Source organism: Dasypus novemcinctus, chromosome 7 (genome assembly GCF_030445035.2).
Source record: "Dasypus novemcinctus isolate mDasNov1 chromosome 7, mDasNov1.1.hap2, whole genome shotgun sequence".
Taxonomy (NCBI): Eukaryota; Metazoa; Chordata; class Mammalia; order Cingulata; family Dasypodidae; genus Dasypus; species Dasypus novemcinctus.
The window spans coordinates 9991135-10016520 of record NC_080679.1 but is presented as its reverse complement, the minus strand read 5'-3'; the positions used below and the strand labels follow the sequence as shown (position 1 = coordinate 10016520).

The window sequence follows — 25386 nt, the reverse complement described above, 5'->3', positions numbered from 1 at the left end:
CAGGGTTTCTTTACGTTCCAAACTTAGACTGTGATGATGGTTGCACAACTCTGAATATATTAAAACCATAGAATTGCTTACTTTAAATGGGTAAATTTTAGAGTACGTGGATTATATCTCAAAAAGGAGGTCGAAGATTTTTACAGGTGTGCACTAAAAATTGTGTTTGTGCAATTATATTTTATAGGTGAATACATTAAAAAATAGCAAGGTATATCTTACAGCTATTTCCCATAGCTAAAAGCTATGAACTTGCAGGTATAACATTTTATCAGATATCAATTTGTTTCTAGATGCCCACTTGAAAGAAAACTGTGTAACCTCCTTATGCCTTAGTTCTCTCACCTCTAAATACAATAATAGCATTTATTTGTAGAGTTGCTGTGAGGATTAAATGAGATTATATATATTTGTTGTTGTTACATTTCTGAATATACAAAGAATTCTTAACAAACGAAAGAGGAGAAATAACCCAACAGAAAAAGGGGAGAGAATAGAGCCAGAAATCTAAAGAATGAAACTGAATCTTGAAAATTTGAAAAGATGATCAATATAGTAATAGCTAATAAATTAGGAGACACAAATTAAAATGTGAGTGCTCTACCTCATATTAACAAGACCCCATCCTGGAGAGGATGTGGGAAAATAAGTGCTCTTGGCTTTGTAGGTGGGAAGCTAAATTGGTTCAATTTATATAGGGGAGAAATTAGGCCCCATTATTAAAATGGATAATATGTGTGTCCAAACCTCAGAGGAAACTGAGCATTTATTTTAAAGAACATACCAAATGCAAAGATAGCTGTGCAATTAAAAGAAAATCTGGGGATAGCAGATGTGGCTCAAGCGGTTGAGTGCCCACCTCCCACATGGGAGGTCCTGGGTTTGATTCCGGGTGCCTCCTAAAGAAAAGCAGACAACGGGCAAAAACAATGAGCGGACAATGAGCAGAAAAGATCAAAAACAATGAGAGAAAACGTATGAGCAGACAAGCACAACAACGAGCAAACAAAGAGCAAACTGATGAGGAAGCCAGCTCAGGCGAGCCAATGTGTCCCCGTGGTTGAGCGCTGACCTCCCGCACGTGAGGTCCTGGGTTCAATCCCGAGTCCTGGCACCTCAAAAAAAAAAATCTGCACGAATATGTAGCAAATTTCCCATGGTCACAACACCTGGAGGGCAGGAGGGTGGAGGCCTGAAGCGCCCTTCCTCCCGCTGCCTCTCCAGGGCTTTCTGTACCGGGCCTTGGGCTTCACCTTGGCCATGGGTCTGGAGGCCGACAAGGTGGAGGTGCTGCTGCTGGAGCTGCTGTACAAGACAGACTACAGCAACGACTTTGACCGGGAGGTGAGGGCAGCGTGTGTGCACGTGTGTGCATATGCTACGACTGCAGGTGTGTGCACACGTGCGCTGGAGTGCAAGTACGTGTGTTCGTGTGTGCATGTGTGCGTGTGTGCAAGGGGGTGGGCGGGCGCTCCTCCGGCCCTCGGCCCTCACCCTCCGGCCGGGTCTGCCGCAGGGCGTGATTCTGTGCTTCGGCCTGTGCGCCCGGGGCCAGGTGAAGACGGTGCTGAACGTGCTCCAGGACTTTGAGGAGGGGATTCAGGAGTCGGAGCAGTCCTGGCAGATGGGCGCTTGGCGGGTGAGGCCCCCTCGCTCCCCAGGCAGGTCTGGGGGGCCTCCTAGTACACTATCCTCCGAACCAAAGCTCTCACTAGATCTCAGTAAGGAACTCCCCGTCTGAGCTTCGGGTCACCCAGATCCCTGGCCTGGTGCTTGTGCTCTCGGGTCACCGAAAGACAGGGGGGTGGGAGGAGTGGGGGGTGGGCAGTGGGGTATGTGGGAACCTCTTATGTTTTTTAATGTAACATTTTTTGTGATTTATGTATCTTTAAAAAAAAGGGAGACAATTTATTATTAAAAAGAAAAAGCAACATAAAAATAAGTAAGTAAGTAAATAAATAAGTGACAGGTGGGCTTTCCAGGTCCCAGAGACCAGGAGCTCCTAGTCCAGTGGTGTGGGTGTCCCTGGGCACTGGCTAGGAATGCAGAATCCTAGGCCCCACCAGCCCCACTGGGTCAGCCCCTCAGAGCTGGAGTCGCCGCCTGGGTAACACCCAGCAGGTGCTGCCCGTGTATTGGGGGTGCCGCCTCCTCGGGTCAGAGGTGTTGGGCCCGAGGGCTGGGGAGCCCACCGCTTTGCAGATGAGAAGCCTGAAGCTTGGGCACAGGCCCGCGGTCAGTTGGACTGAGGCTTTTGGGACCACGGGCCGCCTCTGGGGGTGGTCCCTCAGGCTGAGCCCCCGGTGGGAAGCCATCTAGAGTTGGGTACCTCAGGCTTTGGCCTTGACCTCAGGCCCTGACCTTGGGGTCCAGCAGTTTGGAAGGAGGGACTCGAGAACGTCCCGGCTTCGGGACCTGCTTCCCTGGAAGGCAGGACCTGAGACCTGGATTTCTCACTGAGGCCTGATACGCTCTTGGCGTCCCCGTCCCTCATCCAGGGGGACTGGTGACCTCCAACACTGCCTCCCACCCGGGACTGTTCAGTGGGTGTGGGTGCCGGAAAAGCTGGGCTCAGGCCATCTGTCCCCACTGGATCCCCTGCGCGGTGAGGGCACATGGCCCAGAGCGGGCACCGGCAGGTGAAGGTATGAAAGTGTCGACATGAGTGGTCCACGCACAGCTACTGGGGGTCCCGGGGTCTACCGTCAGGCTGTAGGAGGAGGTCTGGGTATGTTGTGTTCCCACCATTGCCCAGCACTGGTGTATAGTAAATGCTCAAAAAAGATATGTGGAATGAATGAATGGGTGAGTGGGTGAATGAATGAGTGAGTGAGCATTTCCGGCACCTGGGAAGCCGTCTGTTGAAGCACCTTCAGCTGATGGGCAGCCCCTTAGGTTGGGTGACCAGAGTCTGTCCAGGGTGTGGCTGAGGGTGCCCCCTCCCCAGCGGCGCATCCCCGTCTCGTTGGCCTCGCAGCAGGACCATCCCTGGAGGCGGGAGGCAGTGAAGAGCGCCCTCATGGCGATGTACAGCCGCGTGGCCTCCTGCTGCCACCCCCAGACGCTCCTCCCCCACGTGGACAGCCCCATCACCTCCAAGATCATCCACCACTACTCCAGCAGCTGCCAGGTAGCCCCGGGGAGCCCCGGACCATGACCACTGCTTTGGTGTCATGCTGGGGAGGTGGGGCCCCCCAGGCAGGGGAAGGGGGCTGGGTGATGAGTGGGGGTCCCCAGGAGTCGAAGGCCAAGCTCCACCTCTCTCAGCCTGGGGGGAGCCTCCCTCTCTACCCCTCTGCCCTGGCCTCTGGCCTTCCCTGATCCCTGACTTTTTCTAAGGGACAGGAAGTGGGGTTGTCCAAGAGCTGCCCAGGGCCTGGCTAGTTGGTTGGGATGGAGAGGAGGATAAGGTAAACGCTACTTTGTCCCCACATGCTGCTGCACCTCTGGGGTGGCATCCCGGGCACAGAGCCCCTGTCCCTGTCCCTGGAAGTTCTCAGGCACCCTCGCGGCGGCCCTTGGGCCCAGGCTCGGGGAGGCTTGGGGAGGGGTGTCCTCCACCTGGCAGATGCCCAGTGGGCGCTGCGCTGGACCCGCGGAGGGAGGCGCCCTCTGCCGTGACGGAAGGCCCCCTCGCCCATGTGCTCCCGCCTCTCTCGCCCGCTTCTGGGCGGGCCTCAGGACGTCTGCCTGAAGATGGCTTTCATGACGAGCGTTGCGCAGGTCACCGACGCCATAAGCAAGGCCGCGGGTCTGCAGAACTTCCAGTTTGCCCAAAAGACGACCCTGACGGGCATCGTCACGGTGAGCCGGGGGGCTGCCCGCGGTGCGGTGGTCGGCCTTCCTGAGGGACCCTGGGCGAGGCCGTGGAGGTCCTTCCTCTCCCTGTTCTGCTTCACTCTGAGTGCCAAGCTGGTATCTGAGAAAGGGTTTCACAGCCAGAAAGGGTTTGGAAACCGAGGCCCTCTTGGGCCGTGCGCTGCCTTGGGGTGCTGGCTCAGGGGTGGGAGGCATGGGGCCACCAGGCCGGCGCAGCTGTGGCTCCAGTGTCTCTCCTCAGGAGGGACCTAGGGACAGCATCTGCTGGAAGCAGGGGCTAAGGCCACGTTCGCATAATGCCTGGGTAAGATCTAGAAAACATCAGCTGCCCGAAGGCAAGAACTGGTGACAGGGGCTGATGGAGTTTGTGGGGTGGCCAAAGTCCTCTCCCCAACCATGTCACTGCCCATACCTTAGGCCCTCTGGAAACTGCTGGAGCTGCGTTAGAAACGGTCCTTGAGGGGAGCAAGCAGTGTGAGAAGCAGGAGGCGCCAAGAAGAAAACCAACCTTTATTGGCTCCCATGCTGTGCCCACTAGCCTTGCACAACCCTGTGAAAAATAGGCCACTGGGTCCCCATTTTATGGGCGGGGCGGGGGGCTCAGGCATGAAGCCCAGGTCTGTCTTGGGTCCCACTCTTTCCACCACAACTGACGGCTGGTAGCTCCTGGTAGCAGAGGCCAAGCGATCATAAGAAGATTAAGAGCTAAGTGATGCTGGAGGACTTTGATATCAGGTCTTCCTCATCCTGACACTGGGGAGTCCTGCCACCACGATGGACACGGCCAGCCAAAGGCCACCTTTCTTTTCTTGGCCTGGGACATGTGGGCAGCCAAAGAGCTCACTGCCCTGCTTGTGTTGGGCAGGGGATCATCAAGGCAGAACCCACAGACTCCCTGGTTTCTCCCGTGCGGACGATGGCGATGGATACCCTCTCGCACCTCAGGTGAGCCCCAGGAGTCTTCTCAGGGTGGGGACCATGTTGGAGGTGCTCCGCAAGAGTTTACGTCTACTCTGCCCTCCCCACCTCTGTAGCGGAGGGCTTAGACCGCAATTCCCAGGGATAAAGTTCCAGCTAAGAAGATGGGGGTCTGTTTCATGCAGCTCTTCTAGATAATTCTCAGCCATATTTCAAGTTGAGTGCCTCTCTCTGGATTGGGAGATGGAAGGCTGGTGGATGGAGCTGTTCCTTGATAAAATAGGGAATGTTTTGAGCAAGAAATCACAGCAGGGGTAATGAAAAGCACCCTGGTAGATGGCATCTTTCAAGTTGGGTTGAGCTCAGCTCATCAAGCAGTATTTATTGTTGGGGTTCATACAAAGTAATATAATGCAAGTAGGAGAGGTGGCTGTGGACCCCTGAGCCTTCTCCTTCATCAGCGACGCAGTTCTTGCTATGCTGGTGGCTGGACTTGAATGCAGCCAGGGAAGCTGACCTCTCCCTCCCTCCATGCCCTGGACTGGGCAGTGGGGCAGCAGGGGCTCAACCCTCCGTAGATCACTCCTCTTCCCACTGCTTCTCTCCCCAGCAAACTGAAGCCTTTCTACTCCATGGAGGAAAGCAGTGAGCTGATGGATATCAGTGTACATTCTGTCATTTCTCTTCAACCTCCAGGAGAGGACAATGAGTCCATTAAGGTAGATCTCTCTGGGCCACCTCATTTTCTGGGTCAGGACCTGCAAGTTTTCTAAAGAGTGAATCACCAATGAGTGACTAGAGGCAACAAAGTGAAGGGGGCTTTATCTGTAAGTGTAAGGTAATGCTAGCTGCTGTAACAGATAAACCCTGTACCCTCAGTGGTTTAACAAAACAAAAATTTATTTCCCACTCAAGTAAATTCCAGTTGGCAATGGGGGCGAGCTGTCTCTCGCAGTTATTTTGGAATCCAGGCTGACAGAGGCTCCACCATTCTAAGTGCAGGGCTCCTCAGGTTGCTGAGGGTGTTGGTATCCGGCCTGGAGACTAGAGGAGAGAAAAAAGTATAGAATATTTATGAGTCCCTTTGCTCACCTTCCATTGGCCACAACTTAGTTACATGATCCCACCCAGATGCAAGGGGTGCTGGGAAATATAGTGCCTCACAAGATGGCTACTTCCCAACAACACTGTGAAAGAGGAAGAAAAATCTTTTGTGGACAACCAGCCATGTTTGCCTCAAAGTCCCGACACTGGATAAAGAATGAGGAAAACTGGACACTATGAGTTCAGTTTCCCACTTTGTAAAATGGTTCCTCTGAAAAGATGGTCTGGTACTTCATGTGAGGAGATGGGTGTGTGGACTCAGCTCTGAGCAGAAGTTAATGGGTTATTATTGGACCACCTCACACGGCAGGAGCCCGTTGTGATCTGCGCTGAGTCCTGGTGGTGGACGTGCCCCCGTCCTTGCCCCCCTCTCTTGGCTGTAGATCCTGTATGCGAATGCTCTCAACACCCTGGCGCAGCTGATGGAGGGGCTCATGCAGAGGCAGCTGGACCCCAAGGGGCTGCAGGAGATGGTGCACGTGAGTTGCCTCACAGAGGACCAGGAGCCAGGGATGGCCGTCCCTCCCAGGAACCTGGTCTCAGGGCCAAACTCTGTGTGGGAAACAGAGGGGTATGCTTTCCGAAAAAATTTCAGTAACTTTTTATTTTGATAAAATTTCAAATTTGCTGAAAAGTTACACGATTAGTACAAAGTGCTCCTGTATACCCTTCACCCAGATTCACCAACTTTTAATATTTTGCCCCATTTCCTTTCTCTTGCTTTCCCTCTTTCTCCCTCCACAAACTTACGTTTCTTGAAATCATTCAGAGTTAGCTGCAGGCTCCAGGAACAAGGGCATTCATTCTCCTATATAACAACAGTACAATGATCAAAATCAGGAAATATAATACTGATACGACAGTATTTTCTAATCTATGCCAATATTAAAATTTAACAAATCTTCTCGATAATGACCTTTATAGCAATTTCCCCCTGACCCAGGATCCAATCTGGATTCTATGTTGCATTTGGTTGTCATGTCTCTTTTATCTGCTTTAATCTGGAATAGTCCCTCAGTCTATTTTTGTCTTTCACTATCTTGGCATTTTTGAAGAGTACTGGGCCAGTCATTTTTTTTTTTTGAACTGGTTTGTTTGTTTTCTTATTATTTTGTTGTCAGAGGTTTTATATAGTGTGGATATAAGTCCTTTATCAGATATGTGATTTACAAATATTTTCTCCCAGACTATGGCTTGTCTTATCATTGATTGCTTTTGAAGGGCAGAAGTTTTTTTATTTTGATTATGTTTAAGGTTTTTTTTCTTTTATGGATCATGCTATAGATGTCATATCTAAGAAGTCTTTATGTAACCCAAGGTCACAAAGACTTTCTCCCATGTCTTCTTTAGAAGTTTTGTAGTTTCAGGTTATACAATCAGGTGTATGATATATTTTGAGTTAATTTTTATACATGGTGCAAGTTGTGGATTGAAGTTGATTTTTTTTCGCATGGCCCAATTGTTTCAGCACCATATTTTGAAAAGACCGTCCTTTCTTTACTGAATCACCTTTGCACCTTTGTCAAAGATCAATTTATCATGAGTGTGTTGGTCTATTTCTGGACTTTTCTGCTCTAATGAGATATTTGTCTATCTTTATAGCAATAACACACTGTCATGAGGACTATAATGTTATAACAAGTCTTGAAATCAGGTAGTGTTAAGTCTACCAACCTTTTTTTTCTGCACCCCACAAATTCTGGCATGTTGTGCATAATTTTCTTGTAGTTCGAGATACATTTACATTTTCCTTTTGATTTCTTCCTTGGCCTATGGGTCACTTAGAAGTTTCTGAATATTACGGGCTTTACAGAAATCTGTTTTTGGATTCTGATTTAACTTCATTGTGGTCTAAGAACATACTTTGTATAATTCAAATCCTTTTACATTTATTGAGACTTATTTTGTTGCCCAGAGATTGCCTATCTTGGTAAATGTTCAGTGTGGCCTTGACAAGGATTCTGTTACTGTTGGGTGGAGTGTTTCTAAATGTCCGTTTGGTCAAGCTAGTTAATAGTGTTCAGGTTTTCTATATCCTTACTGATTTGTTGTCTTCTTGATCTATCAATGGCTGAGAGGGTTTTGAAATCTGTGACTATAATTGTGGATTTGTTTATTTCTCCTTTCAGTTCTATTTGCTTTTGCTTAGTGTGTTACGAGCTCTATTAGGTGCATAAAAATTTAGTGTCGTTACGTCTTCTTGATGAAGCGACCCTCCATCCTGATGACATGGCCCTCTTTATCCTCGGTGATATCCTTTGCTCTGAAAAGACCTTTGTCTGCTGTTAGCGTGGCCCCTCAGCGGTCTGTAGGCCGACATTTAGAGCAGAACCCAACACAGCAGCCACATGCCTCTTGGTCAGGACGCTGGGGACACTCTCTGCCTACAGCCTCTGCTCTCGTAGGGGCTGGGGTCTGAGAAGAAACCAGAAGTGTCTAGAACTATACAGAACATTGAAAGTCAGATGCTGAGTGCGAGGGGTGAGGCGGGCAACGGCTGGCCAGGGAAGGGCTGGTACCAGGCTTTTAACGCCCCCTTCTGCGTCCTGGGCTCCACACACAGCTCCTGGAAAAGTGGATCTTGTCGGAGAAAGAGTGGGAGCGGGAGAAGGCCATGAACCTGCACCTTCGGCTCATGCAGGTCTACGTCCAAAGCGTTGGCGTCTGTGTGAGTCCGGGAGCCTTCGTCCCCCCAGCCTGCCCCCCGGCACCCACAGAGAAGTGTCCATCTCCATCGGCAAGAAGAGGGGACACTTCTGAAACCAAGTTCTGCCCCTGGAAGGTCCCTGGGCCTTGACGAGGCCGCCTCTTTTGGGGATGGCAAAGGAGGTCCTGGGATGGGCTAGCTCCTGGGTGGGGCGAGGGTTGGGGGAGGAAGGGGCCTGAGCTCGCCTTGGCGGGGACCCCAGGTGTGGATCTGCATCTTCTAGTGTGGAGAGGACCCTCTTTAAGGAAAAGGACACACGATCGGGCAGGCAGCACTGATTAGGAAAGTGACTATTTCCTCAGAATGAGAAAATAAATCACTAAGAAATACATTTTAAAAAGTTTGCCAAGTACCACAAACACAACAGAATTTGGGAGAGCCCTGGAGTGTTTTTACTGGCACGTAGCCCGGCACAGCCTAAGGATGCCTCCCTCCCTGCATCCGCTGGCTCCATCCTCTTTGACTGCCGTGTCCTCGGGGACTGCCATCGGCAGGGAGAAGACCCCTGTCACGGGGCTGGAGATGCAGGGTGGGCGTCAGGCTTTGGCTTGGCGAATGGTGAGAGCAAGGTGGGTGCATCAGCGTCCTGGGGCGGCAGTAACAAATGACCACAAACTGGGCGTCTCCAGACAAGAGGAACCTGTTGGCTCACGGGTGCGGAGGCCGGAAGTCCCACATCAGGGCGTCAGCAGGGCTCCCTCTGCTGGTGCTGGGAGAGGAGGCCCTCTGGCGCCTGCGGGCGCCGCCTGCGGGCGCATCACTCGGGCCCAGCCTCTGTCTGTGTCCCGGGATCTTTTCTTAGAAGGACACCAGGCCTTGGACCCCTACTCCAGTGTGGCCACAAAGACCCTATTTCCAAATGAGGTCACATTCTGCTGTTCCAGGTGGGCGTGAATCTGGGGGAGTCACCATTCACCCCACCACACTGGGGTAGGACCCCAGCTCTGGAGCAAAAGCCACATGAGGCAGGGGCCAGTTCCAGTGCTGAGCGACTCTGAGGCCAGACACTGCGCGGGGTTCAGGTGTCTGGACATCCCTGAAAGAGGAGGTGCCACTCTTGGGTCCACTTTACAGACGAGGCAGGAAGGGACTGGGCAGGTGGGGACCTGGCTGAGGTCACCTGGCTCGTGAGCAGGGGTGAAGGCGGGGCTCGGTCCAGGAACAAGGCACGTGCCTGCAGGTGGAATCTGGGCCCGGGACCTAAGGGATGAGCACAGGCTGCCCCGGCCAGGCTGCCCCAGGGCTCCCCGGATACAAACCCAGCAAGGGCCCATCCGGGCGGGGGGTTTTCAGGGCGGCGTTCACCCTCTCTTGTGGCTCCTCCGCTGGCGAGAGGACAGAGGACACGAGCCTGGCATTGTCCTGTGCCCTCAGATCCCCCTGAAGCTGGGGCAGTTTGGTACCCTGGTCGGCCTCGTCGCTCCGTGCACCTGTGACCCCCACAGAAGAACCCGCCTGCTCTCCATCGACGTCCTGTCCAGCCTGCTGGACCTGCACGGTATGGAAAAGGTGGGACCCCCAGGCCCAGGGTGGAGAGGCTGGCACCAAGGAAGCTGCAGGCGGGCATGCTGACACACCAGGGTGGCCGGCAGAGAGAGGAGAGGAGGCGGCGCGCGGACTGGGCTGGGAAGGACGGCGGGGCCTTGTTGGCGCCGTGTGACTCCCGGAGGGGCTATGAGGGCAACGAGGGCCCCCCCCCCGGGCTGAGGTCTGCACAAGGGTACCAAGGACGCCCCAGATCTGGCCCTTGAGGGTGCCAGGGAGAAGGCAGCATGATGACCTTCAGAGGAGAGCTGCTGAGGCGACAAGGGAGGGAGCGGGGGCAGCGCATCAGCAGGGCTTGGCCGAGAGCACACAGACGGGGCGCTGGGATGAGCGCCATGCGGGGGAAGGAGCCGGGGTGCCAGGGCCACCTGGCTGGGGTTGGCATGCGGTGGTGAGGCCCTCGGTCTTTGCGGTCCTCCCTGGAACCTCCCTCCCAACAGCCAGCCAGACCTGCTCCCCGTGGGGCGCCTCCAAGGAGCAGGAGCTCGCCAGGGGTAAGGAGGACCTGGAGGGCTCCGACCCGGACAGGATTTTCTGCGCGTCCTCCAGGATCGCCAAGGTGCGTGTGGGGGGTATGGGCCGCGCGGCGGGCGGGTGCATGCCCTTGGCCCCCTGGGAGGGCTGCCCTGTCCTGCCTCCTCCATGGGTCGCAGTTTCCGCGGCCTTGCGGTCAACTCAAGGTCATTGAGACCTATCAGGGCCCTCCAGCCACCCCACGGGCCTGCTGCACGTGCACATGGGGGCACAGGGCAGGCCCCTAGCTGGCGGGTGCGCCACAGCCCTGGGCACGTCTGCCTGGGGGGCTTGTGACTTGGCAGGACTGGTGGGGGGCCGTGGAGCTGCCTGAGAGGAGGGCAGGTGGGAGGGCTTGGGGTGAAGCTTCCTGCGTAGAGACGAGTGAAGTGTGGGGGTGTCACACCCCGAGGCCTTGAATGTCCCTACCTTGGGGGCCCTTGGGGGGGCTTTGATGGAGAGGAGTGATGTCTTGAGCGGAGGGGGGTTTAGGGAGCCAGAGGCGGGGCGGGAGCCCAGGGAGGGGCTGAGGCCCCGAGGCACTGGTGAGAGGGGGGACGGGCAGCCTGGGTGGCGGGCTGAGGCTGAAGGGTGCGCCCCGCAGGCCGGGCAGGGCAGGCGGCCTGGGGCGTTGGCTTCTGAGCCCCACTGGCCTGCTCTGCTCCAGGCGGCTTGCACGGCGTTCAGCTGCGATGAGGTGGTCTCTCTCATCCAGAAGCTCTGCGAGGACCTCGGGGCCGTGGACCTCCAGCACGACAAGGCCTCCGTCACCTGGATAGGCGCTTTCCTCCAGCTGAGGGTCAAGGAGCTGGAGGACAAGGTGGCAGGGCTGCAGCGGTGAGGCCAGGGCAGGCGGGGTCCCCGGGCCCGAGTGAGTGAGAGCGGGGGAGGAGCCAGAGTTCCAGAACCAGAAGGAACGGAGTCAGGTGGCCTGGTGGGGGCGCGGTCGGTGGACTGGAGGCCCACGTGTGCTGTCCCAGAGCGCGTCGGCCCCACCCAGACCCCAATAACTTGAGTTCCAGGAAGAGGCCCAAAGGTGCGTGAGAGAATGTGCTGGCGTGGGTTTGGGCTCCCCAGTGCCTGATGGGGCCAGAGTCCCCGAGGGGGTGCGTGAGATGGGGTGAGCAGGTGGCCGCCAGAGCCCGGGCTGGCCCCTGTGACCCCGCGCCCTCCCCAGGTGGCGGAGATCCTGGGCGCCATCCTGGCGCACCTGCCGGTGCTGGAGAACCTGGAGGTGCGGCGTCTCCTCGTCGAGGGCGTCCTCCTGCTCGCGCACTACCACCAGGAGACGGTCCTCACGGCGCTGCTGAGGCAGCCCCTGCCCATGGAGAGGTGGGCGTCCCCGCAGGGGTGGCACGGCCCCCCGCGGGCTCCACGCCGTGCCAAACCTGCCCCCGACGTGCCCCGGAAGGCCGGGCCCTTGGGAAAGGCCCCGTGCGCCCTGAGCGGGCCACGACCTCCCTGCCTCTCTCCTCTGGGGACCCCCAGCCTCCAGGGAGACCGACTCCTTCGTGTGGTGCTGACATCTGGATCCCGTGGGGCCCCAAGTCGTCCTGGCTGTCCCCTCCGGGAGGGCCCCTGGGCAGCCACTCTCCCCACGGCAGCCCTTCTCTTCCCCGTGGAGAGCAGAGCTCCTCTGAGTTTGGGCTGCTGCAGGCCGCACGGCCCCTTGTTTCTCACGGGACGTGGCTTCCAAGGTCCGAGCACTCCCTGGGGAACCTCCAGTCTGTCCCTGTTCCTTTCAGAACGTGTCTCTCAGAGGGAAAGTGACTTGTCCACGTCCCCAACTGACACGATGGCAAAACCCGCAGCCTGCCGGGCAGCCCCGAGAATCCCCTCCCCCCTTCAGGGCATGACCGGTACAAATAGCGCCCGCTCCTTTAGCACCCCGCAGCCAGCGGGGCGGGGCCTCACCCACTTGGGGAGTATGTTTGAGAAGTCACCCGGAATTCATCTGGGGGAGGGCTGAGACAGAGGTGGGCAGTGCTCCCCCAGAGCAGCCACGACCCAGGAGCAGTGGGAAGGTTTGTGACAGATGTGGAGAGAAATGTGGCCGAGGTCATGTTAAGAGGCTGTACAGGAGAGGGGGTGTAGCTCGGTGGTTGGGTGCCTGCCTCCCACAAGTGAGGTCCCAGCTTCAGTCCCCAGTACCTCTTAAAAAAAAAATAAAAAATAAAAAAGCTGGAGGCAGAGAAAACAGGGTTTTCAAACATGGGCCTCAGACAAAGAGCCACGGAGCTGACCTGTGCAAATGGCAGGCCTGGCCCTGTGACGGAGCTGCTTCCCAGGAGGGCAGCTCTGCAGTGGGTCCAAGTGGGGCACCAATGCAGATTATTTGACTCAACGAGGGTCAGGGGCCCTCGGCACAGCTCTGCGGAGGCCAGCAGGTAGGGTGGCCCTGAGCCTGCCGCCGTGCCAGTGCTAGCGTCCTCAGGGCTGTGGCTCCCTGCCTTACACTTAGTTCACCCGTATCTGTGTTAGTTACCTATGCCGTGTAACAGATCACACGAGCCTAATGGTGCAGAGCAGCACCTTCTCACCATCGTGTGGTTTCCAGGGATCAGGAGGGTGGCACTGCTGAGCTGGTCGCCTGCACGGGGTCTCATGAGGCCAGGATCCTGCTGTCTGCTGGGCCGTGTTCTACCTGGAACTCAGGGACCTCTTTCATTTCTTTTTGCCCCCTTTTTCTTTCATTAGAGAAGTTGTGGGTTTACAGAAGAGTCGTGTGTAAAACAGGGTTCCCTCATGCCACCCCACTACCAACACCTTGCGTTGGTGGGAAACGTTTGTTGCAATTGATAGCAGCACATTTTTACAATTGGGCTATTAGCAAGTCCATGGTTTAACTTGGGGTTTGCTGTGTAGTGTAGTTCATGGATCTTAAGGTATTTTTATTCAGTTACATACACGTGGTCTAACATTTCCCCTTTCAACTGCACTCGTCGTGGTCCTCCAGACTCACGTGGCTGCTGGCAGAATTCAGGTGCTTGTGCTCGTGCGACCCAGGTCCTCTTTCCTGTTCCTTTTTTTTTTTAAAGATTTTGTTTATCTATCTATCTATCTATCTATCTATCTATCTATCTATCTATCTATCTATCTATCTATCTATCTATCTATCTATTTCTCTCCCCTCCACCCCGGTTGTCTGTTCTCTGTGTCTATTTGCTGTATGTTCTTTGTCCGCTTCTGTTGTTGTCAGCAGCACGGGAATCTGTGTTTCTTTTTGCTGCATCATCTTGTTGTGTCAGCTCTCCGTGTGTGCGGCGCCATTCCTGGGCAGGCTGCACTTTGTTTCGCGCTGGGCGGCTCTCCTTACGGGGCGCACTCCTTGCACGTGGGACTCCCCTACGCGGGGGACACCCCTGCGTGGCAGGGCACTCCTTGTGCGCATCAGCACTGCCCATGGGCCAGCTCCACACGGGTCAAGGAGGCCTGGGGTTTGAACCGCGGACCTCCCATGTGGTAGGCGGACGCGCTAACCAGTGGGCCAAGTCCGCCGCCTCTTTCTTGTTCCTTACACCCCTCTGACTTCTTGGCACACTGCACCCACCTCCCCACTGGAGTCCTATCGCAAGAACCCCTGCCACCCTCCGCCCCCAGACTCACCTCCCCACCTTTCCATTTGATTCTGTCAGGCTTGGCCTTTAGCCCTTTGGAACTTAGGGCTGCGCTCAAAACCCGGAGCACATCACGGCACTCTTGGCGCCTTCTGTCCTGATTCCCACCCCGAAGAAGCTTGGACTTGGGAACCTGGGAGCCATTTCAAAGTGTAGCATGGCAGATTCCCTAACCTCTGCCACCCTTAGTTTCCTCTTCTGTAGAATGAGAAGATACAAATATCTTCTTCAAAAATGCGTTGGGGGGACTAAGAGATAGACGCCAGCTGTCGCCTGCCGGGCCTCAGAACGGGGCTGGAGCTGGACGTACCTGTGGGGTCATCAGGGGCAGGTCTGGTGGGCACCTTGGCTTTCCCCATGGTGCCCAGGGCTGGGGGCAGAGTCAGGCCAGAGCCCAGGTCTCCTGGGCCACATGGCACAAGCCAGGCGGCTGAGGGTGGCGTCCTGGGCTCTCGCCACGCAGTCCCTGGGGTCACCCCACTTTCCTGAGAGCCTCAGGGTTCGGCCCTTGCTCGGGGGGACACAGAGAGGTCGAAAGGGCTGCCACTGGCCGGAGCCCATGGCAAGGGGCCCACGTGCGTCCACCCTGTTTTGGTTAGCCACCTGACCGAGGTGTGGTTGGCCGTGGCCGAGAACCTGCCCTTCGCCCGGACGATGCTCCACGGCCTGATGGGCCGGCTGCAGGCGCGCTTCACCCCCAGGCTCAGCGCCGCCTCCAAAGCGGACATCTGGCGCCTGGCCGCGGTGGACCCTCTGATGGTGAGTCTCGGGAGGGCCCCGGGGCTCCCCAGGGTCGTCGGCTGGCAGCCCCGACGGCTGGCCCTTCTCTCTGCAGACCCTGTGCACCATCTGCCTTCTCGTCGAGAAGATGGACAAGGACGACAAGCTGCCCGACCTCCTGCCTGACCTCATCTACACCCTCCTTCTGCAGCTCAGCAGCAGCCACGGGCCCAAGGCCGCCTCTCCCGTCCTGAAGACGTGGAGACTCGTGCACGTGGGGACCCTGCCCGAGGAGATCAACCTGCAGAGGTGCTCCTGAGGGTGGGTGGGCGGCAGGAGGGGCTGCAGGCAGCAGGTCGTCGGCCCGGGCTGGACATGGTCTTGGTGGCCTCTTAGAAGCCACTGGACTCTGCGAGGGGCCCCTCCCCTGCACAGGTGTGGCCCTTCCTTCCTGGGGGGAAGATGAGTATCTGGGAGCTGCGCCTACTCACGCCCCGCCCCTCCAGCATGGCGTGGTTTTCAGGCTTTGCGGTCACCCCTGCGCCCCTTGAGCTGGGCCCAGCAGGCATTGGGACTCCCTTGCTCAGAGGAGAGAACGGAGGCCCAGAGCGCGGCGGCAGCACCGCACCCCGCTCCACGGCCCAGCCGCCTCACCCGGCCCACCTTCTTCCCAGGACCACGATCAAGTCCATGCAACTCTTGTTCAGGAGAGTCAACAGCGAGAGACTGGTGTGCGCCCTGGAGGAGCAGGGGGTGTGGGTCCTCTTGGAGAACAGCTCGTCCTTCCTGGAAGGAGTGGGCCTGCTCGCCAGGTGGGTGGTCCCCGCGCCTCCCACCAAGGGGGTGGGGCTGGCCGGGGGGGGGGGGGGGGGGGGGGGAGGGGCCTTCTGCCAGTTCAGGGGAGATTGCCAGGTTGCCGCTGTTGCAGGCACAGGCCTGGCACGGATGTGCTCGCCCCTAAGCAGCCTTCCCTCTAGTCCTCTTATGAAAGGGAGAGGGAAGCTGGTGCTTCAGCGACAGCCCCAGCCAGCTCCCTGAGCAGGGAGAGGGAGGCCCGGAGCTATGCAGCCCTCTGCCCCTGTCACCCTGCAAGGCAGGAGGAGCCCAGCAGCCCCCGCCACCCCCCGGCCGTGTCTCTCCTCCCCAGGCTGTGCATGCAGAACGTGGCGGGCTACAGGCAGAGGCTGGCGGAGCTGGTGCTCAGGAGCATGGCCTCCGACGTCCTCAGCTGCCGCCTCAGCAGCACGGCCGTCTGCGTGGAAGTGAGGCGCCGGGTAGGGGCGTGTGGGGTGGGGCGCGGGCGGGGCGCGGGAGCTGGACATGTCCATGGCTCTTCCGGGGATGGCTCGTCTCGGGGGACCGTGATGGCACCTGAACCGACAGGGCAGGCGAGCTCCCCTCTTTTGTCTGTTCACTCATTCGTTCCTTCCTTCATTCATTTAACCTATGAGTCATTAATGGCTGACACTATGTGAATGGGGGGGTGGGCGCTGAGACACAGCCTGGGCCCTGAAGTCCAGCAGTGACGATGTGTGATGTCGTAAGGGTCCCCAACACCCGGAGGAGGCCCCCGGAGTCCCTCGGACCCTCTCTGGGAGCAGGGCACTGGGGCCGGCCTCGCTCAGGAGGGCTGTGAGCTGCCGACCGCAGCTTGGCAAGCCGGAAGGCCGGGGAGGCTGGCAGGACGCCGGGGAGGCTGGCAGGACGCCGGGGCCAGCTCCTTTCCTGCAGCTGGATCCCCAGGGCTCCTAAGGGGCCTGGCCACGCACTGCTCAGAACAAGTTTTACTGGCTGCACAATGCCCAGCCCGCCAAGGAACCAGACAACGGCCCGCACAGAGGTCAGCAGGCTTGTCCTGCGGCGGAGCGGGCCCGAGGGTGAAGGTGTTCAACTGCTCTGGCCGCGCGGTCTCCGGCGCAGCGGCCACAGACCATTTGTGACACCCCGGGTGTGGCTGTGGCCCAGTGAACCCTTCGTGGTGGACACCGGCGCTGAAATTTCACGCACTTCTAAAGTGTCACAAAATAGGACTCTTCTCTGGATTTCCCCCCGAACATACAGAAATGTGTGACCAGCCCTTGGCTCGAAGGCAGCAAGGAAACAAGCAGCAGATTGTTGTCTGCCCGCCTGGGCATGGTGCCCGGCCCACCTGGGCGGCTTTGCACACTCTTTCAGGCCAGCCCACTGCCAGGGCACAACTCTGCCGACCGGGCCTCCTGGGCAACCCTCGGACTCCCTGTTCTGTCGCGCAGGAACACGTCGCCTCCGCCGTGTCCGGATCGACAGCTCTGCTGAGTGGTTGAGGTGCAGGGCGTGGAGGCCAAGACCCAGGGGCTGGGACTCGAGGGCCCGGATGGGACCCCAGCTCTTCCACTCGGCAGCTGAGCAGCTGCGGCAGGCTCTTTCAACTCTCTGGGCTGTGGTTCCTGCACCTGCTGCATGGGGGCAGCAGCTCTTAGTCTGCTAGGTGTTTGCGCAAGTACATGCGCTGGTGTCTGCCAAGGTACCCGTCGCGGTACGCACTCACTGAGTGGTGGCTAAGTAACACTTTTTGAAAATTCGAGTTTCAGCTTCTAAGAAAGAAGTCACTGACATGCTTCAAAAGGAGACAGGGTCAGATTAGAAATTATTCTAAGTACATGCTAAGAAGTTTGGACTTTATCCGGATAGGATGCAAACGGTTTTGTGCACGGCTAGGCCTGGCTCTGAACAGATTCTCGGTAGGTGTTTAAATGAATGAAAGGGCTGTGGGAAGCTCAAGCTGACACTGGTGTTGGTGATGGCCTGGGCGAGAGGGAGGCGAAGCAGAGACAGCGCTTGGGAGATTAGAGCGGGTCCCTGGTGGGATGGAGGGAATGCTCGGGAGGGGTGCTTCTTTCTTTCCTTCTGTCCCTGGAGTCCTCAGTATGGTGTATATTTTTCTGTAGGTCTGTCCTTCTTTCCAGGCTGCTAAGACAAACGCCACACAATGGGTTGGCCTAGCCACAGGAATTTGTTGGCTTGTGGTTTCGGAGGCTGGAAGGCTGGTGTCTTGGGTGTGGGTGCATTCTGGCGCTGTCCTCTTCTCTCTCTTCCTGGCTCCTGCTGACTTCCGGCTTCTGGCTCCTCCCCGTGGCTTTCTCTTTCTAAGTCTCAAGTAATAGGATGAAGACCCATCCTGGGAAGCGGATGTGGCTCAAGTGACAGGGCTTCCTACTACCATGTGGGAGGACCCACATGGTTCAATCCTTGGGGCCTCCTGGTGAAAGAGAAGAAGAGAAAGCGTGCCTGCGTGGAGAGCCAGCGCCCACACGGCAAGCCACGTGCCGCATGGAGAGCCAAGTGTCTATGTGGGTGTCCGCATGGTGAGCCAGTGCCCACGTGGCAAGCCAAGGACCCACGTGGTGAGCCAAGTGCCCACGTGGTGAGCCAGTGCCTGTGCAGTGAGCCGGTGCCCTTGTGGTGAGCCGAGTGCCCACACGGTGAGCCAGTGCCCGCTCAAGTGACTCACGCAGCAAGACGATGACCCAACAAAAGAGAGACAAGGGGAGAGTCAAGAAGAAGCCCAGCAGAGACCAGGAACTGAGGTGGTGCAATTGACAGGGAACCTCTCTCTACATCGGAGGTCCCCAGGATCGAATCCCAGTGAATCCTAGAGGAGAAAGACGAGAAGAGAAGACAAAAAGAGAAATAGATACAGAAGATCACACAGTGAATGGACACAGACAGCAAAAAACAGCAGGGAGGGGGGAGGGGAAGAAAAAAAAAGACCCATCCTGATGCAGTTGGCCACATCTTAACAAAACCGAGCATCTTCAAAAGGTCCTATTCCAGGAGCTTCACACCCACGGGAATGTGGATCAAGACCAAGAACAGGTCTAAACTGGGGACCGTAATTCAGCCCACCACAAGCCCCACTTAGGCACGCGGGACAAGGAGGCATCAAGAGCCCTCGGCTGACAGTGGTTCTCTGTGTTCCAGATGAACGAGAGCCCTGCTTCTGCAGTTCTGCAAGCCTCTTGTGCACTGAGCATCTCAGTCCTGCTCACTGAAGGAAAGAGTGATGAATGAAAGTGTATCTATGTAGCTCACTCTGACCTAGATTGCTCCCATATTTACTTAGTAAATACAACCACCCTGTGAGGTAGGTGCTGCTGTCACTCCCCTAGATGAGGAAATGGAGGCACAGAGAGGTTAAGTGACTTGCTAGGGTCACCCAGCTGGTAGGCGAAGGCGCCGAGAGCTGGCCCCCAGGAGGGTGGGCGCTGGGGCTGCGCTGGGAGCCCCTCTCCCTGCTCAGAGAGCCCGGTCCCCGCCCTGGTGTACACGCGGCCCGTCCCGCTGCTGCGCAGGGCCCCCTCTTGGGGGCTGATTTTCAGTTCTCCTTTCTAGTTGATGAGCGACCCGATTCTGTACCGGGAGAAGCTGCTGAAGCCGGCGGTGCTCCTGCTGGGGAAGGGCGCCGACCAGGAGGACGAGGCCCTGCGGGTGCTGTCCCTGCGCGCCCTGGGCAACATGGCCCTGGGCGCCCCCAAGAAGGTGGCCCCGCCGGCCCCGGGCACGCGTCCCCCGGCAGGGCGGGGCCCCGGGGCTGCGGAGCCGGGGGGCGTGGGGGGGGGCAGGCTGACGGCGCCGGGGGCCCCCCCAGGTGAAGCGGTACCGGAAGCTCCTGCTGGAGAAGTGCCTGTGCCCGCTGCGGGAGGCGGCCAGCGCCAGCGTCGCCTCGGAGGCCATGGCGGCGCTCACCAAGCTCCTGGCCGAGCTCCGCGAGGGGGACGTGGGCGCCGCCTTCGCCTCCATCTCGGAGCAGTGCAGGGCCTTCTTCGACAGTGTGAGTGCGGCCCGCGGGTGAGTGGGCGCTGCATGGCCCCTAGAGAGAGGTGTCCTCCGGGGCAGAGAGAGTCACTGCCTGGCCTTGGTCCACGTCCCCGAGAATCAGGGGCGGGGGGTCCTGAGCCGGGGGCTCCTGCCTTCCCCCCTTGCCCCGTGCAGCCCCCCAGTGCCCGGGCACCCTCCGCGGTGCCAGTGGTCCCCGTCCCAGCAGCGCCCCCTTTCCCTCGAGGGTTCCGGGCACCCCGCAGTGGGTCGGGCTGGCCACTGGGGCAGGGGCCCCGGGGCGGTGAGGGCGGCCTGGCTTGCGGCCGCCTGACCTCGGGCTCCTCTGCGCGCCCCGGGCGCAGGAGAGTGAGCTGCTGCGCACCAAAGCCTTCGTGCTCTTTGGGACACTGGCGAAGGTGGTGTGGATCGCCAAGAAGCACTTCTTCCAGGCGGAAGTGAGGAAGGCCTGGGTGGCCCTCCTGCTGCACTGCCAGGACCCCTGCTCCGACACAGCCAGCGTAAGACCCCTGCTCGTCGGTGTCCCCGCTGTCCCGAGAGGAAAACGCATTTTGGGTCTGTGGCTCCACTAGCAGCCTCAATTAGGGCTTGCCCTGCGTGGCTCAGGCACCCGGGAGCCCAGACGCCACCATCTGCCCACACGCCGTCCCTCCAGGCTGGGACAGGGCCATTCCAGAGGAAGGACCGCAGACCAGCTGGCCAGGCGGGCGGGCGCGGGGCCCTCTGCGCTCCCTCCAGCCGCGGTCAGCGGAGGCCTCTGCCCCACACCCCTCCTGCACCCGCAGGTTCAACTCGGAGGCCACTCTGGGGCTTTATGACTCAGTGTGGATTTAAACCCGCTTGCACTCTCCCCTGCCATTCTTCTAGAAGGGCAGGCTTGGGCTGGGGGCTGCTAGGAGAGGCTGAGCGCTGCGCGCCCGGCTAGGGGGGGTGGTGTGTGAGGGAACCCCTCTCCCCAAGCCCCCTACTCTCTTCAATGCCGATGACCCTCCCCGCCCTCTTCCCTCCACGGACTGGAAAGGTGGCTGGGATTTAGGGGCGGTTCTGTCCCCTCTTGGTAAGCCTTGGGGATGCCCCAGAGGGGTACGCTGTGGCCCATTTACAACTAGTGCCTTAGTTCCCAGTTCCAGGGTCACCGGGCAAGTCCACTTGTTACCATCGCTGTGAGGCTGAAGCCTTCCCTGGGTTGTCTGACGTGGGACTGCCTCCCCTGCCCCCTACGCCCCACCTGCCGCCCCTGGAGCGGGGTCCCTTCCTCACCAGCACAGTCCTCGACACGCTGGCAGCTCAGTGCTCGTTCACGTTCTGTCCGTGCTGCCCTGCGTGGAGGGCTGGATGCGGGGCCACAGGAGCACATGGGGAGTGCAGGGGGCAGCAGGCGCTGCTCCCGCCAGCCCTGCCGCTCTCCCCGGGCCGCGGCCCTCAAGGCGGGAGAAGCTGGGGGGGAGGTTGGGAAGACGGGGACGCTGCCACCCCCCCCCCCCAGGGGCCTCTTGTACCCCCATTCGTGGGCACTGTCGGCCTGCGCTCTGGTCCTGGGCCCTCACAGCCACCAGTGCTGCCCTCTGCCTCGGGCTTCCCGACGTGGTGCCCACCCTGCCAGCCCCCCTCTGTGGGAACCACCGCCGTCAGCGGCAGAGGCCCCCTCTTGCTGCTGTTCCTCCCAGGCGTGCACGGCCACCATGTTTCAGTGTTTGCACTTCTGGGGCTGGAAGGCCCTCGAGGGCTCCTGCAGGCCAAGCGTGGCCAGCGCCGAGGAGATGACAGCTTTCCAGACCGCCATGTGCTCCGTCCTGGTGAGGAAGCGGCGTGGCACAGCGGCCTCGGGCTCAGGGTCACCAGGGCAGCCTGTAGCCGGCTGACCTTCTAGACATGAAATGTCAGGCAGCGCCTTCCACACTACATACCTATTTTTAAGTTGTCTAGTAGCCACATTAAGTGAAAACGGGTGAAACAAGTTCTGAAATTTTATTTAACCCAAAATCTAGAACATATTCAATGTGCAATCCATACAAAAAATTTACTGTGACCTTTTTACATTTTGGAGGTACCCTTTTCATTTACACTTAATTTAGACCAGTCCAGTTCAAGTGCCCGAGCCACATGTGGCCAGTGGCTGTTGTAGTGGACAGTGCAAATCTGGACAAATGTAATCTCCTATCTATGGTCAGACGACAATGTGTGGGGAGGCCATTTTTTCCTTCCGTTGCCCAGCTGCTCTCCTGTGATGCTGGGAGAGGCCCTTCCCTCTCCGGGCCCTGAGCTGGGCAAAGTGTCTTGCTTTCAGGAACAGATGCATTAGACAGAGGGGAAGCTGACAAGCAGCCAGTCGCCAGGACCTCACCCTCCAAGGCTGTGTGGGTCATTTGCTTTTTGCAGACTCAGAAAAAGCCTGCTGTCCTCCATAGCTTCTTGCTGGAAACGGTCACCTATGTGCAAAGTAACCTGTCAAGGATCAGAATTGCCGCCTGTAACTTGGCAGGTGAGTGGACAGCCTTCTGATTCCAGACAGACTTTGAAGGCCACCTGGCCAAACCCAAGTCGTTTACTTCCACGAGGGAACCAGGTCTGGAGGGTGGAGGGCTAGGGTGGCAGTGGGAGGGGGTCCCGGGGCTTCCTCTGCCTCAAGAGCTCCTGTTCTCCTGGCTCAGAGCGGCCCGGTTTGTGCCCAGCTTCCCCCTGACAAGACCCCTAACAATTCCTCTATGGGGAAACCAAGTCTCCCGTGGGAGGCATGGAGAACGGTTTGCCGCTCTCCCAGTCCTTGCTGGAGGCGCGTGTCTCTGGCTGTCACTTTAGGAATCATCATGAAGCAGATGTCTGCATGTTATCTGAAGAAGCTGGACTTGCCAGCCTTACAGAATTGTAAGCAGTGGAGACTTGGCGACACTCCTCCAAGAGCCAGCTGAGCCTTTGTTGTGGCGGGGGAGGGGTGGGGAGGCAGGGAGGGCGCAGAGCTGGGTGGGCCTCACAGAGGGCTTTACTGGATGGGGTAGAGTCCATTCCATTCCCTGGGGCTTCTACGCCCCATCCACACATATTTACGAAATGCCTCCGCCCTGATGACCTGAGCAGATCCACACAGCAGCCAGGCATGGTGGGCGGTTTCTGTCCCTCGGAGCAGCCAACACAAGCTCCCAGAGATGTGACATACACTTGAGGACCATGTCCCCACACTCCCCTGCTCTCAAGCCCAGGGGATCCCAACTCGGCATTCCCTCTGGCCCCTTCCTGCCTGTCAGGACTTCCTGGGCACATGCTGAGGGGCATGTGGGCTTGACCTTCCTGGGGTCCTGACTCTACCTCTCTGTCACTCTCAGCTCTCCAGGAGCTACAGCTGGACTCGGATCCTGGGGTCCGGAGAGCAGCCCTGGAGACTCTCAAAGTCTTGGATAACTGTAGCCAGCACTCACTTTTGGCTTCACCTGCAGGAATTTCCTAGGGGTCGAAATGTAAAATGTAAACTGCCCTCTGAAAGCATCAAATCCTACTGCAGCAATGCAAACTACTATTATTAAGTTTTAAGAAAAGTGTTATTCTAAAACCATCAGTATACTTTTCTTTCCTTCAGTGGATCTCCATCGCTGTTTGGAGTTCAGACTCCACTGTAAGGTGATGACATCCCAGAACCAAGACAACCAGGGGCAAAGTCCTGTCCCCACAGGGGGACTTCCTTCCTGCTTTTCCCCAAAGTGAGTCTGCACCCCCCAGCCCCTTAGTCCACAGATCTGGGAGACACCTGTGTCTTCACCTGCAATTCAGTCCCACACCTGTGGAGCAGGCGTCCGCTGCCAAGCCCTGTGCCAAGAGGGAAGTCTGAGCCCCCTCTGCCCCCAGGGCCTTCACCCCCAAGGGCAGGCAGACTCATACCCAACCAATCCCAGCGCGCCTCAGAGCGGGAGGTCACAGGCAGGGCAGAAGGGCCGTAGCAAGAGGGGGCTTCCCTCGGCTGGGAGAAAATTCAGTCTCACGCGAGGTGGCATTTATGCCAAGACTACCTTCACCATTGAGGCCCCAGGTTATAAAGTCACATTTGGACTGCTGGAATGGGAACCCAGTGAGGCCTGGGACAAAAGCTGGCTGAGGGTCAAAAGGAGAAATTAGCCTCATGCCAAGGAAACATGCCGGGGGGACCTGGGAAGGGAGCAGGGAAAGCCTGCTTACACGCGGGCCATCTGCACAACGGCGTCGCTACCTGCTCCGAGGAGAACACGGGACTTCCATGCTGTGCCCACTACAACCACTGAAGGCCGTGCCACACTGGACAACACCTACGGGAGACAGCTGCTCAGCAGTCCACTCAAGGAAGTAGCCCCTCGCTGAGGGCGCCTCTAGAAGAGTGGTGTTCACAATCTTGTCCCTCCCAGGATCAGATAACGAAGTTCTTTTCTGCCAGGTGATGAAGAGTCTTGCTGCTGAAAGAGCCTATATATTACCGATGCAGCCAGCAACGGCTCTGCCGTTCGAGACACACACCGGAAGAGGCACACGTGGGAAATGTGGGCTCTGCCTCCCATCACACCCATGCACATTACCAGAGCAGCCAGAGGCCTAAACTGGAAAAGCAAATGTTTAAGAAAATAAGAGTATTTTTGATCCTGAGGGTAGGGGAGGTTTTCTTTAACAGCAAAAGCCAGGAAAAAACAGGATTTGGAGATCTGACCATGTTAAAAATGTAACTTCTGTACACTAAAACACCATGAAGTTAAATGACAAATCGTGGATGGGAGAAGTTATTTATGGTTAATTTATTTAAGACTGGATTGTTCATGTAACTGGGTCGATATCCTGGATATACCTCAAACAATAGGAAACAAGCAAATAAACAGGCGAAGGCGAGCCAGTGGTCATTTGCGGAGGCGCCTCGAGAGGACAGGGCATGCAGAAGTCAGGCTCAACTTGGCGTCCTGGGCACAAAGCAAGCACACTACTCAGGCCTGGGAGGGTGACGGCGCCGCCTGCGGGCAGAATGTGGGGAAACAGGCAACTCTTCTATTGCTGGAGGGCGTGCAAACTGGAACAGGCATTTGGGTAAAGCAATTTGGCAGTAACTAGGGAAGATGTCCCCATCCCACACCCAACTCATCTCTGGGTGAGGGCCTGAGTACTCTCACACAGTACGCAGGAGGACACGATGTGCTCTGAGCAGCTTGGCTACAACTGCAAAACCTGGGTAGGCCAAAGTGTCAACTGTCCACCTCGAGAATCCCACATGCATCAGCTTGCGTCAAATGTGAACAATGCTTGTGAAACAAAGTTGCAGAACACACTCCATTATTTACAAGTTAAAGACCAGTACCCTAAGTGGTTCAGGGGGTCCTTTATTGGCAGATCTTATAAGCTGATGGACACCCATTCCTAACCTCCTTCCAGCTTGCCTTCCTCTACGAGAAGACGGGAAATTAAACACTTGGTGTTCCATCTTTGCCTGGCCTGGCCAGAGGACCCAGCGCAGGTCTGCTGGGCATGAGGTGGTGGAGGCATAAGCACTGTGGGGCAGGGAGGGTGGCTCTCCTGATGGAGGGGAAAGGTGGATTGTCTTCTTCTTAGGAAGCTGCAGGCATGAGGGAAAGGTCTTGAGGACTCACAGCAGCCACGCCACGCCTGGCTGGGCCTGAGCCAGCAGCC

The 25386-nt window shown here is 57.4% G+C and overlaps 1 protein-coding gene across 1 annotated transcript in view; it reads left to right on the top strand.

Annotated features, from left to right (window-relative positions):
• Positions 1-24507, top strand: part of MROH2A (maestro heat like repeat family member 2A) — a 50961-nt gene extending 26454 nt beyond the window's left edge. Inside the window, exons 20-42 of the mRNA XM_058299864.1 lie at positions 1225-1344; positions 1517-1639; positions 2978-3130; positions 3682-3804; positions 4685-4764; positions 5348-5456; positions 6225-6320; positions 8405-8509; positions 9923-10046; positions 10534-10652; positions 11274-11426; positions 11784-11938; positions 14823-14982; positions 15059-15252; positions 15618-15755; positions 16091-16217; positions 19315-19461; positions 19571-19753; positions 20103-20258; positions 21426-21554; positions 22138-22240; positions 22558-22623; positions 23079-24507. Of these exons, the coding sequence (XP_058155847.1) occupies positions 1225-1344; positions 1517-1639; positions 2978-3130; positions 3682-3804; positions 4685-4764; positions 5348-5456; positions 6225-6320; positions 8405-8509; positions 9923-10046; positions 10534-10652; positions 11274-11426; positions 11784-11938; positions 14823-14982; positions 15059-15252; positions 15618-15755; positions 16091-16217; positions 19315-19461; positions 19571-19753; positions 20103-20258; positions 21426-21554; positions 22138-22240; positions 22558-22623; positions 23079-23200 (2985 nt within the window). The 3' untranslated portion in view covers positions 23201-24507. The remainder of the gene's footprint in view (positions 1-1224; positions 1345-1516; positions 1640-2977; positions 3131-3681; positions 3805-4684; positions 4765-5347; positions 5457-6224; positions 6321-8404; positions 8510-9922; positions 10047-10533; positions 10653-11273; positions 11427-11783; positions 11939-14822; positions 14983-15058; positions 15253-15617; positions 15756-16090; positions 16218-19314; positions 19462-19570; positions 19754-20102; positions 20259-21425; positions 21555-22137; positions 22241-22557; positions 22624-23078) is intronic.
• The last annotated feature ends 879 nt before the right edge of the window (positions 24508-25386 follow it).